Raw genomic sequence first — 17,500 nt, 5'->3', positions numbered from 1 at the left:
AAAACTAGGGGAAAAAACAGTAAACGTATTTACAGAAGAGACAATAAAGGGGCGGGGCCTGGTTGAGTTAGTTAGTAGTGTGTTAAACTGGTGGTTATGGGAAGGGGCGGGACATTTCCCAAACACACTCGAGGCGCTCGACCAATCACAACACACTGATCCAGCCAACCAATCAGAGCACAGTGTGCTTTTCAGAAGGAGGGGCTTCATAGAGACAGGAACGTGTTTCCCAAAAGCATCGTTAGTCAACTACGGTCGCAAGTTCTGTCGTTATCAGCAGTTCAGCGAGTGTGTTTCCTGAAACCATTGTTCTAGCGAACATTCGCAAACAGCTTCGTAAAGTTGTGTGTTTAGAGTGAGAAGCTATGCTGTGTTAGAAGCAGTTTCTTGTTTGCGTGACATGTGGACTCAATAAATCCTGATCTGGAGAAAAATAAGCAAGCTGACATTCAGTATATTCTGTATCTTTAATTTAAAATACATACTAATGTAATTTACATATTTTAGTTTGTCAAGAGATTTAAAGCGTAGTTTTTGAAGAGTGCGCATGTGTGAACGAGCTCTAGTGTGTAAGAACGAGCCAATGATTGAATCTGGAAATCAAACAAAATGAGAAATAAAGTAAAAGTCCTCAGATGCGATGTCTGTAATTTATTGCAAAACATCTAGCATTAATTGGATCTCAAACAAATTCATTAAAAGAAGTTATAACTCCACCAGGTGTTTGAAAGACAGGAAAGCCTGTTCTAGTAGATCCTGAAATAACATCAAGACTCTGTAAAAGGGCATAAGCATTTATTAAGCATTTATTCGTTCATGACGAGCTCACCTGGCGTATCCTGATGACATGGACTTGAGCTGGTCGTAAAAGTCCACTACGACCTCATTTAGAGGGAATAGGTACTTCATCATCACTCGATGGTCATCGATGTAGAACATGTTCTTCTGAACAGCCCTGCGGGTCTTCAGCAAGGCAGAGAATTGCATTGTGGGTTACTACAAATACAAGACCTAAAGTATGCTTTCACAGAAATTGCGAGGCAAATTAAGGGGATTCAGTTGCTTTTTTTCTTCTTTGAATGAAAATAATATTTTTAGTGCACTTTTACCCTTATTAGGTAAGGCTGGAATACACATATTTTTGTCACGATTTATAGTAGGGGTGGGCGATACTGCAAAATTCGGTATCGATCCGATAGCAAGTAAATACAGGGCCAGTATCGCCGATATCGATACCGATACCAATACTTCTTAATTTTAAAAGCATGCACTTGAACTTAAATGCACTTTCCTGTGCTAGAGCAGTGTGTCATGAGTTATGAGGTGAATGCATCATTAATATGCTAAATCTGAATACGTTTTCATGACCACTAAATATTTTGTGATTTGTGCCCTCAACTCGCCTGTAATTAATCAGTGACTTTTACCAAACTACCCTAATTATAGTAAATGCACTATTGTACACGAGCCTACTGTTCAAAAGTTTGGGGTCTGTAAGATTTTTAATTCTCTTCTGCATTTATTTGATCAAAAATACAGTAAAAACTGTAATAATATTACAATTTAACATAGGCTATTCTGTCATTTATTCCTGTGATCAAAGCTGAATTTTCAGCATCATTACTCCAGTCTTCATGATCATTCATGATGAGAATTCATTTTAATATGCTGATTTGCTGCTCAAGAAACATTTCTTATTATTATCAATGTTGAAAACGGTTTCATGTTTTTGTGGAAACCATGATACATTTTATGCAAAATTATTTGATGAACAAAGTTGAAAGAACAGCATTTATATGAAATAGATTTTTTTAGTTAACAGTGTAAAACCCTTGACTGTCACATTCGATCAATTTAATGCATTGATCCTTGTTGAATAAAAATATTAATTTCATTAAACAAATCTTACTGACATAAACATTTTTAACCGTTATGTAAACTTTTAATTTGTTTATTGCGAAATAACTCTCGATTGTTTCTCTGTCATCAAGGCTTCGTTTCCCAAACGCACTGAGACAGAAGCACCAGCATCGAACGCTCTCTGGGATTGATTAGTTTCGTCTTGTATCCAGATGACTAGGAGAAATAGTTCTACCCTACACAATTATTCGCTAACATTCGCGTATTTTTCAACTTAGAAGTTTTTTTACACACTGAATTGCGTTCTAAATTAATAAAAATTACTGGTAAAAAAACACAAATTTGGATCGATATTTTAATGTGAGGATTGATCTTTTCGATACCACGTCAGTATCGATACTTCAGGTTCCCTTTCGTCCTGGGAACGGAGACGTGTCGTCGGGGGAGTTCCCTGACGAATTGGGATCACGCTAGGGAGACCAATTGCCTTCGAGTGAATTAAAACGAGCCAATGAAAATTGGCATGCAAGATTTGCATTCCGCGACCCGCCTACCAGCGCGGGTATAAAAGGCGGAAGTAAACATTGCGCAATGCTTTTAGCTTCGGAGCCGACCGATTGTGTCCTCTCTGAGTGAGTGAGCTTTAAGATTGTATTTTTCTTACGGCTACGAGTCTGCTGTTTCGGGAGGGGATCTCTCTGTGTTGGTGAGATGGCGTTTCAGCGACCGCGCGGTTTCCTGTCTGCCGGCTGCGTCTATATGCTGTTGATTCAAAAGCTGTTTTCACAGCTGGTAAACGGTTGAGTGCGCACAGCGGGCTTGCAGTTTCCCCGCTGTGTTGCCGCGTTGGGTCCCTGTGTGCTTCAGCACGATAGAGAGAGTACTTTCTTCCTGAAAGAGCAACACGAGTGAAGATCGCGTCCTTTTCAGGATGACGTTTCACTCGTGCGTTTCTGGGTGCGATCGTTCCCTGTCCTTATTTGACGGCCACGTTCATTGTTTCACATGCCTAATCCGTGTGTGAGACTACGTTCGTGGGTGGTTCATGTTCTCTCAGGGGTGCATGACCACGTCGGCACGTTGTTCGTCTCCCCTTTCTCGTAAAGGCTTGAGCCGCTCAGCGTGCCGTGTGCCGTCGAGCGCCGGCTGACAGCGCGGGTTGTCACGGCAACCCAGCGCGCGTCATTCGGCGCTCAAGATGCGTGGTCAAGATCAAGACTCGCGTGCCTCTATGAGGTGAGTCCCTTTGCTTATTTCCCGATCTAGTTTCTCTTCTGGTGCACCAGAGGAGGGCTACTTTGGCGAATAACATTGGTGATCTGAGGGTTTCAGTGAGCACGAACCACTCACTCCTCTAGCGCATCGCAAACATGCTGAGACTGTGTTCGTGGGTGGTTTATGCTTTCTTATGAGAGCATGACCACGTCGGCACGTTGTTCGCCTTGCCTGAAGGCTTGAGCGCCCAGCGTGCCGTGTGTCATCGAAGCGATGGCCACGTTCACTATCTTGCATGCCTGGTTGACGGCCACGATCACTGTTTCACATGCCTAATCAGTGTGTTGAGACTGCGTTCGTGGGTGGTTCATGTTCTCTCAGGAGTGCATGACCACGTCGGCGTGCTGCTCGTCTCCCCTTTCTCGTAAAGGCTTGAGCCGCTCAGCGTGCCGTGTGCCGTCGAGGCTTTCGGATGGGATTCTGGTCCTTCTCATGAGGGACCAAGCATTTCATTCGGGGCCCCAGGGAGGACAGATGTCGATCGCTACATCGGAGAGAGGGCTGTTATACTCTGAAAATGATGCTGAGTTCCTACTATAATGTCGTGTTCTCATGCTGAAGATTCAGACTTAACAGCCACACTTTCCTGGGCTGTTCTAAAGCGCCTGGATGTGTGTGAAGAATTTTGGCAGTATGGAAGCGTTTTGGTGCCAATATGGCAAGCCAAACATGCCTAAATCTGCAGAAGTTTTTCCTCTCTCACTACCACTGCACGTGCGTAGTTCTAACTCGTGGGTTGAGCTGTGCTTAGTGACTGACCGTGATTAGTCACAGCGCTGGCCCTCGGTTAGACGATGTCCACACTGGTGGTCCAGAAGCACCTCAAAACCAGCCCGCTCGGAGTTTGTTTTTCCCAAGGGAAGGGAAGCAACCCTGAGAGGAGCGACCCAGAGTATGTGACGATCTGCTCTTTGGGAGTGCGTGTCATCACCACTCCTTCCCCCGGGGGAGGGCCGGGTGGAGAATTTAGTTTCTGTTCCGCCGCTGGTTATCCAGTAATCAGCGGTACCCAAAGTTTGAGCAGTCCACTTCCTCTGAGTCGTTCACGGGCCCCAGCGCTCAGATGGCAGTGAGGGCTACGGCCTTGTCACTCTCGTCTCTCGCTGGGTGAGGGGAAACCAGGACTCGATGCCCCCGGGCCTCGTCCCTCGTTTTCCCTCACGGTCGAGACTGGCAGTATAATAAGACCAGTTTCCTCCGTCCGAGAGGGTCAGAATGGCAGTGCGTGCCGCCCCCGAGCTGCACCACTCCCGTTCCCCTCTCCCCAGCTTGTAGATAGCAGTGACGCAGCCTCAGCTGCGTCGCTCCGGTCTGCAGCTGGGCCCGGAGGCGCAGAGACCAGCATACGAGGAGTCAGGGCCTCGTTCCTCGTCTCTCCCCCTCCCCTCGCCACCGGACAGTCCGCAGCAGAACGCCCACGAGCCTTCTCTGCCGTCTGCCCCTCGGTGGAAGCAGGTTGGTGTCAGGCGCACCCAGACCCCCGCTCTCGGTCGCTACAACGCCACCAGAGTCGGGTCCCTGTCTTCCACCTCGCTGCCCCTCCGCGGGTACGCCGGTGGTTCGGGTGGGTTCATTGGGACGGTATCTGGACGCCTGGCTAGAAGCGCTTCCGGGTCCGTCCCGATGGCTCATCCGCACCATCCGGTTCGGCTAGGCAATTCAGTTTGCACGCCGGCCTCCCAAGTTCAGGGGCGTCCACTTTACCCGTGTGCGGTCGGTGGACGCCCCTGTCTTGCGGAAAGAGATCGATGTCCTGCTGGCGAAGGACGCGATCGAGCCGGTCCCTCCTGCCGAGATGAGGTCCGGGTTTTACAGCCCCTACTTCATTGTACCCAAGAAAGGCGGTGGGTTACGGCCAATCCTGGACCTGCGGGTCTTGAATCGGGCCCTGCACAAACTCCCGTTCAAGATGCTCACGCAGAAGCGCATTTTCGAATGCATCCGTCCCCAGGATTGGTTTGCAGCGATCGACCTGAAGGACGCGTACTTTCACGTCTCGATTCTCCTTCGACACAGACCGTTTCTTCGGTTTGCTTTCGAGGGTCGGGCGTATCAGTACAAAGTCCTACCCTTCGGGCTGGCCCTGTCACCCCGCGTCTTCACGAAAGTCGCGGAGGCGGTCTTGTTCCCATGAGAGAACAAGGCGTTCGCATCCTCAACTACCTCGACGACTGGCTCATTTTAGCTCACTCGCGAGATGTGTTGTGCGATCACAGGGACATGGTGCTTCGGCACCTCAGCCGGTTGGGGCTTCAGGTCAACTGGGACAAGAGCAAACTCTGCCCCCTGCAGAGGATCTCTTATCTCGGTATGGAGCTGGACTCGGTCGCCCGGACTGCGCGCCTCACGGAGGAACGCGTCCAGTCAGTGCTCACCTGCCTCAGGTCTTTTCGAGGCAGGACAGCGGTTCCACTGAAACAATTTCAGAGGCTCCTGGGGCATATGGCAGCCGCAGTAACGCCGCTCGGCCTGTTACATATGAGACCGCTTCAGCGCTGGCTTCACGATCGAGTCCCGAGGTGGGCGTGGCACAGCGGCACGTTCCGGGTCAAAGTGACCCCGCACTGTCGCCAAACCTTCTCCCCGTGGTCGGATCCTGCGTTTCTACGGGCCGGAGTGCCCTTAGTCCAGGTTTCCAGGCATGCTGTGGTTTTCACAGATGCCTCTGCCACCGGTTGGGGGGCCACGTACAACGGGCATGCAGTTTCAGGTCTGTGGACGGGGCCTCAACTGCATTGGCATATCAACTGCCTAGAGTTGCAAGCAGTACGCTTAGCCTTGCGTCGCCTCAAAGGGGTTCTCAGACACAAGCACGTACTGGTCCGTACGGACAGCACTGCGACCGTTGCGTACATCAACCATCAAGGTGGTCTACGCTCCTGTCGTATGTCGCGACTCGCCTCCCACCTCCTCCTATGGAGTCAGAAGCATCTGAGGTCGCTTCGTGCCATTCACATTCCAGGGGAGCTCAACCGTGTGGCAGATGAGCTCTCACGGCTGCCTCCCCTGCCAGGAGAATGGCGACTCCATCCCCAGTCGGTCCAGCTGATTTGGAGTGTCTTCGGAGTCGCACAGGTAGACCTGTTTGCCTCTCCGGACACGACCCATTGCCAGTGGTTTTATTCCCTGTCCGAGGGGACCCTCGGCACGGACGCCCTGGCTCACAGCTGGCCCCGGGACCTGCGCAAGTATGCGTTTCCCCCAGTGAGCCTTCTTGCACAGACTCTGTGCAAGGTCAGGGAGGACGAGCAGCAGGTCCTTCTTGTGGCGCCGTATTGGCCCACCAGGACTTGGTTCACCGAATTCATGCTCCTCGCGACAGCCCCTCCTTGGCCGATTCCTCTGAGGAAGGACCTTCTTTCTCAGAGACGGGGCACTCTATGGCACCCGCGTCCAGACCTCTGGAAACTCCATGTCTGGTCCCTGGACGGGACGCGGAGGTTCTAGGTGGTCTGCCACAGGCAGTGGTAGACACCATCACTTCCGCTAGAGCCCCCTCTACGAGGCGCCTCTATGCGTTGAAGTGGAACCTGTTCGTCGATTGGTGTTTCTCCCGTCAGGAGGACCCCCGAACTTGCCCGATCGGAGTCGTGCTTTCCTTCCTGCAGGATGGGTTGGAGCGGAAGCTGTCCCCCTCCACCCTCAAAGTGTATGTCGCCACAGTAGTTGCGCATCACGATGCAGTGGAAGGTAAGTCCCTAGGGAAGCACGACCTGGTCATCAGATTCCTTAAGGGTGCCAGGAGGTTAAATCCACCTCGTGTTTCGCACTCTGTACCCTCTTGGGACCTTGCTCTGGTACTTAGAGCTCTTCAAAGTCCTCCCTTTGAGCCTTTGCTGACGGTGAGATAATATCCTGTCCATTAAGACAGCGCTCCTGTTGGCATTGGCCTCTTTCAAGAGGGTCGGGGATCTGCAGGCTTTTTCGGTCGACGAATCGTGCCTAGAGTTTGGGTCGGGCCTTTCTCACGTTGTGTGAGACCCCGGCTCGGATATGTGCCCAAGGTTCCTACCCCTCCCTTCGTGGACCAGGTAGTGAACCTGCAAGCGCTGCCCCAGGAGGAGGCAGACCCAGCCCTGGCTTTTCTCTGTCCCGTCCGTGCCCTGCGGGTTTATATTGACAGAACGCAAAGCTTCAGAACCTCAGATCAGCTCTTTGTCTGTTACGGAGGCCAGCAGAAGGGGAAGGCCGTCTCCAAGCAGAGGTTAGCCCACTGGTTAGTGGATGCTATCATCGGAGCATATGAGTCTCTGGGTGAGCCTTGTCCTCCCAGGTTGCACGCTCACTCCACTAGAGGTGTTGCCGCTTCCTGGGCTTTGGCTCAAGGCGCCTCGCTGACAGACATCTGTAGAGCTGCGGGCTGGGCGACACCTAACACGTTCGCTAGGTTCTATAGCCTTCGTGTGGAACCTGTTTCCTCCCGAGTTCTGGCTACGGCCAGTGGGTCGAGGGAATAGGTTGTGTCGGCTTGCTGCGCCACTCCGCCTCAAACAACGGATACGTGCGTTCTTTGCTCCGTATGGCGCCCTACGTTGGTGAGCCTCGTGAGTTCCTCCTTCACCCCTCCGGTGCTGGGCGTGGCGGACCGCCCGGCACCAGGTCTGCTACCTCTAGTAAGGAGCTGCTAGTAGACTGGGTGCTCCAGTGGTTTCTATTTGTGACCCATGAGGCCACGTGCAGTTCAGCCGTGTCTTCCCCTTGACGGACTCGTTCGTCGTCCCTGTTGAGTACGCTCCCACTTCCCTTGGATTGGGACTACCTCAAGGACTGCCAAATGTTTCACTATTCCTTCGGGCTAGTACATATGTGTATTCCTGGCCTTCCTCAGTCAGGCTGGGGCTTCCGCAGCGTTCCCTCCTCTCTTGAGGGAACGCTTTCCCAGTGTTATCCAATATCCACTGTGCGGGTCTCGCGGAACAGCAGTGTGTTTCCCGTGCTAGCTCCCGCAACTTATTTCAAGAAACTGCTGCAGGATAGCTTTGCCGGGCGCTGGAAGGGGCCAGCACCATGGCGTTTTATTAGGGATCCCAATTCGTCAGGGAACTCCCCCGACGACACGTCGGAGTTCCCAGGACGAAAGGGAACGTCTCGGTTACGTATGTAACCCTCGTTCCCTGAGTACAGGGAACGGAGACGTGTCGTCCCTTCGCCATGTTGCTGTACCTTCGCGGAGGACTGGACACCGTTCGGCTCCTCAGCGAAAAGCATTGCGCAATGTTTACTTCCGCCTTTTATACCCGCGCTGGTAGGCGGGTCGCGGAATGCAAATCTTGCATGCCAATTTCATTGGCTCGTTTTAATTCACTCGAAGGCAATTGGTCTCCCTAGCGTGATCCCAATTCGTCAGGGAACTCCCCCGACGACACGTCTCCGTTCCCTGTACTCAGGGAACGAGGGTTACATACGTAACCGAGACGATCGATCCGCCCACCTCTAATTTATAGTCTGGAGGAGTCGACGCTAGTTGCTGAAAGCCAGAGCCAGGTGGAGTTTACAAAGTTTACAACATTTTGTTCAGTTGCAACAGTTGCAAAGTCTATGATGCCTAGTGTTTAAAATGCTCTGTTTTAAAGTCATGTAGTGTATTCCAGCTTTCGGTCGCTCAGATCTTTACCACAAAAATGCTTTTCTTACTCAGTATTTTTGTCTTGTTTTCAGTCCAAATATCTAAAGATTCTTAAATCAAGATGCATTTACTAAAGTGGTAAAATGCCGTAAGATATTATGTCTTGTATTCTAGGGGAAAAACAAAATGAAGTGAGTTTTTGCTTTAAACAAGCTAAATTATCTGCCAATGTGGTAAGAAAAATTGTTAATTCAAACAGATACAAGATTATTTCTCTTACCCCATTGCCAGATAATTTTGCTTGCTTTAAGCAAAAACTCACTTCATTTTGATTTTCTCCTCTAGAAAATAAGACATAATTTCACATGGCATTTTACTTATCTAGTAAATGCTTCTTAAATTAAGAATTTTTAGATATTTGGACAGGAATCGAGATAAATATATATTTTTTCGCAGTCACCGAATCTCACCTGACACAGACTCATGATCTTCCCAGTGAAGTCGCTCGGAGCGATGATGGTTCCCATCACCATGGGCTCCAGATACTTCAGCACCAGTGTCCTCTCAGGGAAGTGCGCAGGGTTGATGATGGTGATCACTTCATCCCCGTGTTCCTACAAAAACACACTCAACTGAGGAATCGACTCTTCCACCGCAAACGTTCATATATCAATGAGGGGAATTTATCGCTAACTGCTGTTTTTGTAAAGTCATATATAGTGTCTATCATAAGTGAACACACCCATGCTAAATCTGACTAAAAAGAGGAATAAAAAATCATCTTTTGGAAATTAATCTTAATGCCTTAATTTAAAAAATGAGGAAAAATCCAACCTTTAAGGACACCAATTTTAATAATGTATCGTAAATAAATTAATGTTCTTCTTTAAAATACAGGGTGCGTAAGTCAGGACACCCCTATGTTAAATTCCCATAGAGTCAGCAGATTTTTATTTTTAAAGGCCAGTTATTTCATGGATCCGGGATACTATGCATCCTGATAAAGTTCCCTTCGCCTTCGGGATTAAAATATTCCACATCATCACATTCCCTTCACCATACCTAGAGATCGGCATGGTGTTATTTCAGTTAGCCTAATAGCTGGTCTGATTGAGAGCATTGAGAGCATTGAGAGATGATCTTATGGAAAGTTCCCCATGCCGATCTCTAGATATGGTGAAGGGAATGTGATGATGTGGGACATTTTAATCCCAAATTTCTATTTTAATTCCTTTATCAGGATGCATAGACGTGGGGGAGAGTAAATTATCTGTAAATTTTAATTCTGAAGTGAACTACTCCTTTAAGGTATTCTGGGTAGATTTGAGTATTCTGCTATGCAGTTTTCTGAGGTGTTCTAGTTCTAGTCTCTCACCTTTATGAGTTTGGCAGACGCCAGCACAGCCTTGTACGGTACAGTCGGAGCCGTTATTATGACAGACGCATTATATTCCTGCTCTAAACGCTGGTTAAACACCTCCATGTGCAGAAGACCCAGAAACCCCAGCCTGAGGAGACCGACAGAGAGATATTGTAATATTTAGGAGGATCTGTTGACAGAAATGCAATATCATATACATAACTATGTTTTCAGTGGTGTATAAAGACCTTACATAATGAACCGTTGTGTTTTTATTACCTTAGAATGAGCCGTTTCTCTCTACACACACCGTGGGTCCCTTACATTGAAATAGCCATTTTGCGCCACCATGTTTCTACAGTGGCCCTAAACGGACAAACGCGTTTCGTCTAGGGTTGGGTACCGTTCACATTTTAACCTGAAATTCGGTGCCGGTACTCAACGGAACCTTTTTCGATAATTTAGGCACGCTTACCTCAATAAAAAAAGGAATTAAGCCATTTGTAGAAGTGTTGTTGACATTATGCCAGAGCTGCCCTGGTCGCTGTCTGCCATTATCTGTGATGTTTGAATATTAATAAAAACAACAATTTTTGTAAAAAAATAAAAATAAAATTCAATGAAATGTTTTGTTTTCCACAAATTTTCTAATAATCAAATGAAGACATAAAACATAAATTTAATTGATCTTTTATATGAAATTAAACTTTTTTTCATGCGGCACAACTGAGCTTTATACTGTTAAAATTATAACATAGAAGAAAAAGTGTGATTATTCTTTAAAAAAAAATTTTGATCATTTTTATTATTAGTGTTAGTATTATTATTAAATTGAGATAATATATTACTGTTGTACAGTAGAATTTAGATATCAAGTTAAAACGAAGATTTATTTTGACGGGTTGTAGTGAAGACCCTTGAGTTTTCTATGTTGTTCTTCATGCAAAAAAGCTGCTAAATTCAGCGAATAAAACACTGACACAATGATGAACAAGTAACCATAATATTCGCAATAACAAATCGTTTTACTGAATAATTAAGTAAATATGATTTTGTAATTTATCTTTGTAAAAGAGACCTCATTGGCTACTCTCTGCGGTCTCAGACGACGACATCACTTCCTGTCGGCCACTGTAACTTCTGTTGGTTGCAATTCGCAACCTCACCACTAGATGCCGCTTAAAACTACATACTGCACCTTTGAAAAAGTTAAACAACTCGAGTGAGCGATGAACTCAATGACTGTGTTCATGTGTACGAACCTCCATCCGGCTCCCAAAGCCAAACTACTGTCTCGCTGAACGGTCACGCTGGAGTCATTCAGAGTCAGTTTCTCCACAGCGCTTCGCAGGGCGGTGTAATCTGATTGGTCCATGGGATACATGCCTGAAAGAGTTACACAACTCCAGATTTATTCCTAACCCTAAAAAGCCCATATTATGCCCTAATACAGAGTCTTGCTGTTGTTTCAGGCTCTACTAGAACAGGTTTTCCTGCTTGAATGTTGATTATTTTCCTCATATTCTCCATTGTTGCGGCTCCTCTCTTCCCAGTCTGTCAGTAACGCTCTGTTTACTTCCTGTCTCTATGAAGCCCCTCCTCCTGTGCTCTGGCCCAGTCCCAATTCGCCTACTTATACTATGACCTAAAAGTATGTACTCTTTTTGTGAAGAAAAAGTACATACTATTGAGTGTGTAGCAAAAGAGTAGGCAAGCTTTGGGACATACTACATCTTTAACGGACAGATCTCTCGCGTGCATCCTGTCATCGTAAACAGCCCTGTCAATCATCTCGTCACAGTTAAAATACTCCATTCAATCTAATTTGATTTCCTACCATTTCGGATAGAAATGTTGTCACATGTTCATCTGCAGTCGAGGGTCTTTCATGCGGAGACTCTCCTCATGTGTTTGTGATTTGAATATAATGATGCATTTAAAAGTTAATGGCTAAAATATCTTTACAAAAGTCACAATGCTGCAGATGCAATATAATGTAAACAACTTGGAATAAATATATTTTCGTCAGGTTAGATACTGATAATCAATCACTCAAACCCCTTTATCTAAACCTCTCTACATAACCGCCAGACTCGCGCGTCCTCCATGTCTGTAGTTTTTTAACACTTTTCACTCGTGTTTGTAGTTCTAACCGAATCCTCGTCCAACGTGCGATGGGTTGTGGGTAATATTAGCCGTTAGCGTGCGCATCGACCTGCACTTCGGATTCTGAACGAAATAGTAGACCATCCGGGTATCTTTCCAACACTCATTTCAACATACTACGATTTGGGACGTACTAATTCTATCTTCGAATACTATTTAGGACGGATAGTATGCGAATTGGGACTGGGCCTCTGATTGGTCGGCTGGATGAGTGTGTTGTGATTGGTCGAGCGCTTCGAGTGTGTTTGGGAAATGTCCCGCTCCTTACCATAACCGCCAGTTTAACACACTACTAACTAACTCAACCAGGCCCCGCCCCTTTATTCTGCGTATGAATTATTATAATGAGGAATATTGTGACGTGTTCGTTCCCGGGAGAAACTCAAGACTACAATGGAGGCGTTTCAGGAGTTCAGAAACACTGACACTGATATAGAGAAGTACTTTGAGATTTTTCATGTTTAAACAGCAACATTACACACTGAAGAGAGATGAAGATGTGAAAACAGCAGAATAGCTCGTGTTTAAACGATGTCATTAGTTTAGCAAACACTCACCAGCGAACACCATGGCTTTAGCCGGTTTGAACCCCGGCAGCGCCTCCACAGGATGTTTCTGCAGGTAAAGAGTGTCTCCAATCTGAGCCTCTTTCACTTCCTTCATCCCTGCGATGATGTAACCCACCTGACCCGCATACCTGAGCTCAAAAAGGTCAAAGGTTAAGCAAGTGCAACTTACAGAGACTGTCTGAAACATTCCTTCTCAGGGTGTATATATGTACTTTGGAAGGTTTTAAGCTACATTTTTTAAGATGCCTTTTTGTTTTTTAAACTTATGATTATTTCTGCCATTAAAAAAACACTAAATTAATTGAATGTTTGCTTGGTTATCTTTTAAGGGCTAGGTTTTCAACCAAAATCTCTAACATTTTTTTTCATTTTCTTCAATGTTTTTTTTTTTTTTTTAAATCATGAAACTATTTCTAGACAGGTTTTTGTCGTTAACTGAAACTAAAACGATTAAAAAGCATTTCTGTTCATTGAAATAAAGCTGAAATCAAATAAAATATAAATATTAGTTGAAAACCTTAAAATAAATGAATATTGCCTTGGATTAGTTGAAATAAGTTGAAATAAGTAAACACGAAAACTCGCTAAAACTGAAATAACAATAATAATAATGATAAATAAATAAATAAAAAGCACATAACAAAATGACAAACAATATATAGTTAAAAGCCAATTTAAAATATTAATAACTAAAGCAAAAACTAAATAAAATTTAAATTAGATTCTAAATCCGTGCAATCTCAAAGTTTTGGCCCCGCCAACACACAATTTTCTCAATTTAAAAAATAACTATTAAATAATTCTTCAATTATGAAATATTTTCTCTATAAAAAAAAGTTATGATAGTTAATGTTCTGGTTGAAAACTCTTGTTCTGAATCAGTAGATGTGGCATTACTGCTGTTTTTCAGACTGGTCTCTTCACACAAACCCTGATGTTTTGCTGAGACGTGTGTGTGTGACGGTGTGTGTGACGGTGAGAGGCTCACAGTGTTTCGGTCGGGTGTTGGTCGGGTCTCAGGACGCCCAGTTCATTGACCTCATAAGACTTTCCCATGTGTGCCGACACGATCCGGTCTCCCCTGGACACGCGTCCGCCGAACACAGCGATGCTGGCCACGACGCCTCTGTAGTGATCAAACGTGGAGTCGAACACGAGCGCCGTAAACGGATCGTCCACTCGCGCCGTCGGACTGAATCACACCGGGAACATCAACACAGAAATGTGTGAAAATGCTTTAATTTCTAGAGGAAATTATTTTTAGAGAATGAAATGCTTTTGTTATATATGCCTCAAGGTGCAATGTCAACAATGAATAACACTTTATCATTGTTACATGTACTTAGTACAGTAAATTATGGGTAATACTTTATTTTACAGTGTCATTGTTACATGTACTTACCATAGTAATAACATGCAACTAACCCTCAACCAAATCCTAATCCTACAGTAAGTACATGCTTATTATTACTCAGTACTTATATATATATATATAATTACACTGTAACAATGACACCGTTAAATAAAATGTAACCAAACTATGCATAGCTACAAACCCTAACTCTAATTAAATAGTAAGTACATGTTGTTAATTAATATTGCTCAGTACTTGTATAATCACACTGTAACAAGAACATCTTAAATTAAAGTGTAACCCAACAATTCTCCTAAAAGAATGATGTTATGTAGGGAATGAAGCGGAGCAGGTTTTTAGAAAAGCACATGATCATGATTTACCATCATAAACTGAAGCTTCCTGATTCACTCACTACCCAGATAGTGAGTTTAGTTTATAAGATTAATAGTAACTGAGAGGCATAAATACCACTGAATGTATAATTCAACTTAAGATTCAACCATATTTCTCGGCTGTAATTTTGTGCTTCAAAACTTATTTTTATGAGAAAACTATTGGTAAAACTTAAGTTTAGAGTTCAATTCTCACTATTAACTAGTTGCTTATTATCATGCATATTACTAGGATATTGGCTGTTTATTAGTACTTATAACGCACATATTAACTATTAATAAGCAGTAATAAGGAGTTTATTGAGGCAATTTAGTTAAAGATCCTCATCTTAAGAGTGATTATAATATTTTTTGCATTGTGCCATTTACAAAAACATTAAGCATTATCATTATCATTAGTAAAATACAACACAGTTTTACTGAATTGTTCAGGGGTTATTTTTAAATCAGCATAAAAACAGTACAACAAACACTACAATTATGTTTATTTTTGGTATACACTATAGTTCAAAAGATTTTTTCTCATAAGATTTTTTTTTAAAGCAGGGACAATTTAAATGTTCAAAAGTGACAATAAAGACATTTATAATGTAATAAAAGATTCTATTGAATTTTCTATTCATCAAAGAATCCTGAGAAAAAAATAGTATCATGGTTTCCACAGAAATATGATCTGTTTTTAACATTGATCATAATCATAAATGTTCCATGAGCAGCAAATCATCATATTAGAATGATTTCTGAAGGATCATGTGACACTGATCTCTAATGTATGATTCATTGTGTTGATGTAATCTGGGCTTTGAGGTGTCAGTGTGTTCTGATATGATCTTATGAACCAAACAATCCATAAATCATATGCAGTATGTGCTGATGTTTACTCTCACAGTGACCTCTTGTGGAGAAACTGATGTATCAGCTGATGATACTCACGGAGGAATGCGGTTCACCACCTCTCTGAGGACTTGATCCACGTTTGTGCCCAGTTTCGCCGAGATCTGCAGAGACAAATCGCCACAATCACAAGCCAACGTAAAAATATGAACCTATAAAGTGTATATAATGATTACATTTTTGATGTTTAAATCTCACCTTGATGCACTCTTCCCTGGGAATATCAAAGACTTTTTCAATCTGTTTTTCCACTCGCTCTGGATCAGCATTTTTCAAATCAATCTGACAATTAAAACAACTCGTTCAAAGACCCAACGGTGAAAGAAACGACATCTGATGGTGTTTGGGTCTAAGTTTAAGTCAATGTGAAAAAATTCACACAAGAAATCACTATTTGCTGATTACTAACAATTCGTGCATTAAGTGAAATATGATGATATAATACGTGCATGTAAAAATATAAAACTGTCGCCAAGTATTCAGATGAATGAAAAAAAATAAAGATTGTACATGCTATTATATTTGGACTGATAAAGATCAAGTGGTCAAAGCCCTGGGATGAAATGTCAGCATGTTTTTATATGTTTAATGCGTTTAAAGTAATTCTCTCTGTAAAGTCTACCTTGTTTATCACAGGGATGATTGTTAGTTGAGCCTCAAATGCCAAGTAGAAATTGGCGACTGTTTGCGCTTGAATTCCCTTTGAATTGGAGAAAAAAAAACATACAATACAATTTTTTTCTCTTAAGGTCATTTTAAAAAGGCTTCAGTTTTTAGTAATGATAGTTTATTCATGCTAATATATGTGAGTATGTGCCAGTTTTGTTATTGTTCAAATAAAAAATTATTTAGAACGGTTGCCACTGAAGTGCTAAAATTACTAAAACTGAAATAAAATAAAATAGACTTTTTGGATTAAAAAGACAAAAGCACATAACAAAATAAATAAAACTTAAACCAAAATTAAAATGAAAAATATATTTTTTTAAATATTAATAAATACTATAAGCGTTTATAAATAACACTAAAATAACATGTGCATATGTTCTGAAAAACTAAAGTTGGGTAAAAAAAATAAAACAACTTTTTCTACTGTGTAATCTTCTGTAAATGATTAAATACAAGGAAGTGTCATTTATAAAGTGTATTACCTGATTTGCATCTACAATGAGCAGAACTCCTTGGCAAGCGGATATGGACCGAGACACTTCATAGCTGAAGTCAACATGGCCCTGAAAAATAGTGGGATTACTTAAAATATACAGATAGTTAAACATCAGTGATGTATAAAGTGCCCCTATTATACGATATTAAAGGCTCCTTATGTTGTTTTGTTTTCTCCTACAACAGGTTTACATGCATCTAAGATCAAAATCACTTTATTCTCCTCATAGTCTCCACTGCAGCATCAGCTCTTTTCTCTCAGTGTCTGAAACGCTTCGATAAGATTCAGTGTCTCTAAGCCCCGCCTCTCTCAGAGCTGCTCTGCTCTGATTGGTCAGAAAGCAAACGCTCATTATCATATCTGAATCTCAGCTCTTGACACACAGTGATACGAACAGTAACGATAGCGTGGGTTTTACCGTATCAATCTCAGAAAACAGCGTCTTCTCGACATGAACAACACGAACCAAACTTTCCAGTCTCAGATAAACTAGTGTTTGAGGGCGGAGCTAAGAGACGCTGTTCAGCCAATCAAGACCAGAGGCTGGCATTATGCTAATTAGTTACAAACCTATGTAGGAAGCGAGACTGGAATTACTGACGACTCGTTTCAGTTCATAATCACTTCTTTCTTTTGGGACACAGTAACTTTGCAGACCTTTTACATCCACAAACCGCTCTATTACACACTACATGAAAGGAAATATCTGTGCACTTGAAATCATTGTCCTCACAGGTGTGTCGATGAGGTTGAGCAGGTACGTCTGTCCGTCGTGCTGATAGAAGAGCGACGCAGTCTGAGCTTTAACAGTGATTCCTCTCTCTCTCTCCACCTGCAGTTTATCCAGAACCTGCTTGTTACTCGCGGTCTTTGCAATGGCACCTGCGCACACAATA

At 43.7% G+C, this 17,500-nt stretch overlaps 1 protein-coding gene across 1 annotated transcript in view; it reads right to left on the bottom strand.

The window, feature by feature from the left end:
- The window catches only part of guf1 (GTP binding elongation factor GUF1), a 23,531-nt gene that overhangs the window by 4,549 nt on the left and 1,482 nt on the right, over positions 1-17,500 (bottom strand). Inside the window, exons 3-14 of the mRNA XM_077223623.1 lie at positions 17,338-17,486; positions 16,591-16,671; positions 16,062-16,139; positions 15,638-15,721; positions 15,479-15,543; positions 13,785-13,988; positions 12,785-12,924; positions 11,324-11,447; positions 10,077-10,209; positions 9,172-9,315; positions 830-963; positions 1-4 (exon numbers count right to left, since the gene is read on the bottom strand). The exon at positions 1-4 is cut by the window's left edge and continues 98 nt beyond it. Coding sequence (XP_077079738.1) covers positions 1-4; positions 830-963; positions 9,172-9,315; positions 10,077-10,209; positions 11,324-11,447; positions 12,785-12,924; positions 13,785-13,988; positions 15,479-15,543; positions 15,638-15,721; positions 16,062-16,139; positions 16,591-16,671; positions 17,338-17,486 — 1,340 coding nt within the window. The remainder of the gene's footprint in view (positions 5-829; positions 964-9,171; positions 9,316-10,076; positions 10,210-11,323; positions 11,448-12,784; positions 12,925-13,784; positions 13,989-15,478; positions 15,544-15,637; positions 15,722-16,061; positions 16,140-16,590; positions 16,672-17,337; positions 17,487-17,500) is intronic.

This window comes from Siphateles boraxobius, unplaced genomic scaffold, assembly GCF_051911475.1.
Source record: "Siphateles boraxobius isolate OS27281-9 unplaced genomic scaffold, OSU_SipBor_1 121, whole genome shotgun sequence".
NCBI classification, from domain to species: domain Eukaryota; kingdom Metazoa; phylum Chordata; class Actinopteri; order Cypriniformes; family Leuciscidae; genus Siphateles; species Siphateles boraxobius.
Note: the sequence above shows the minus strand (reverse complement) of the source record. Positions and strands in the feature narration are given on the sequence as shown.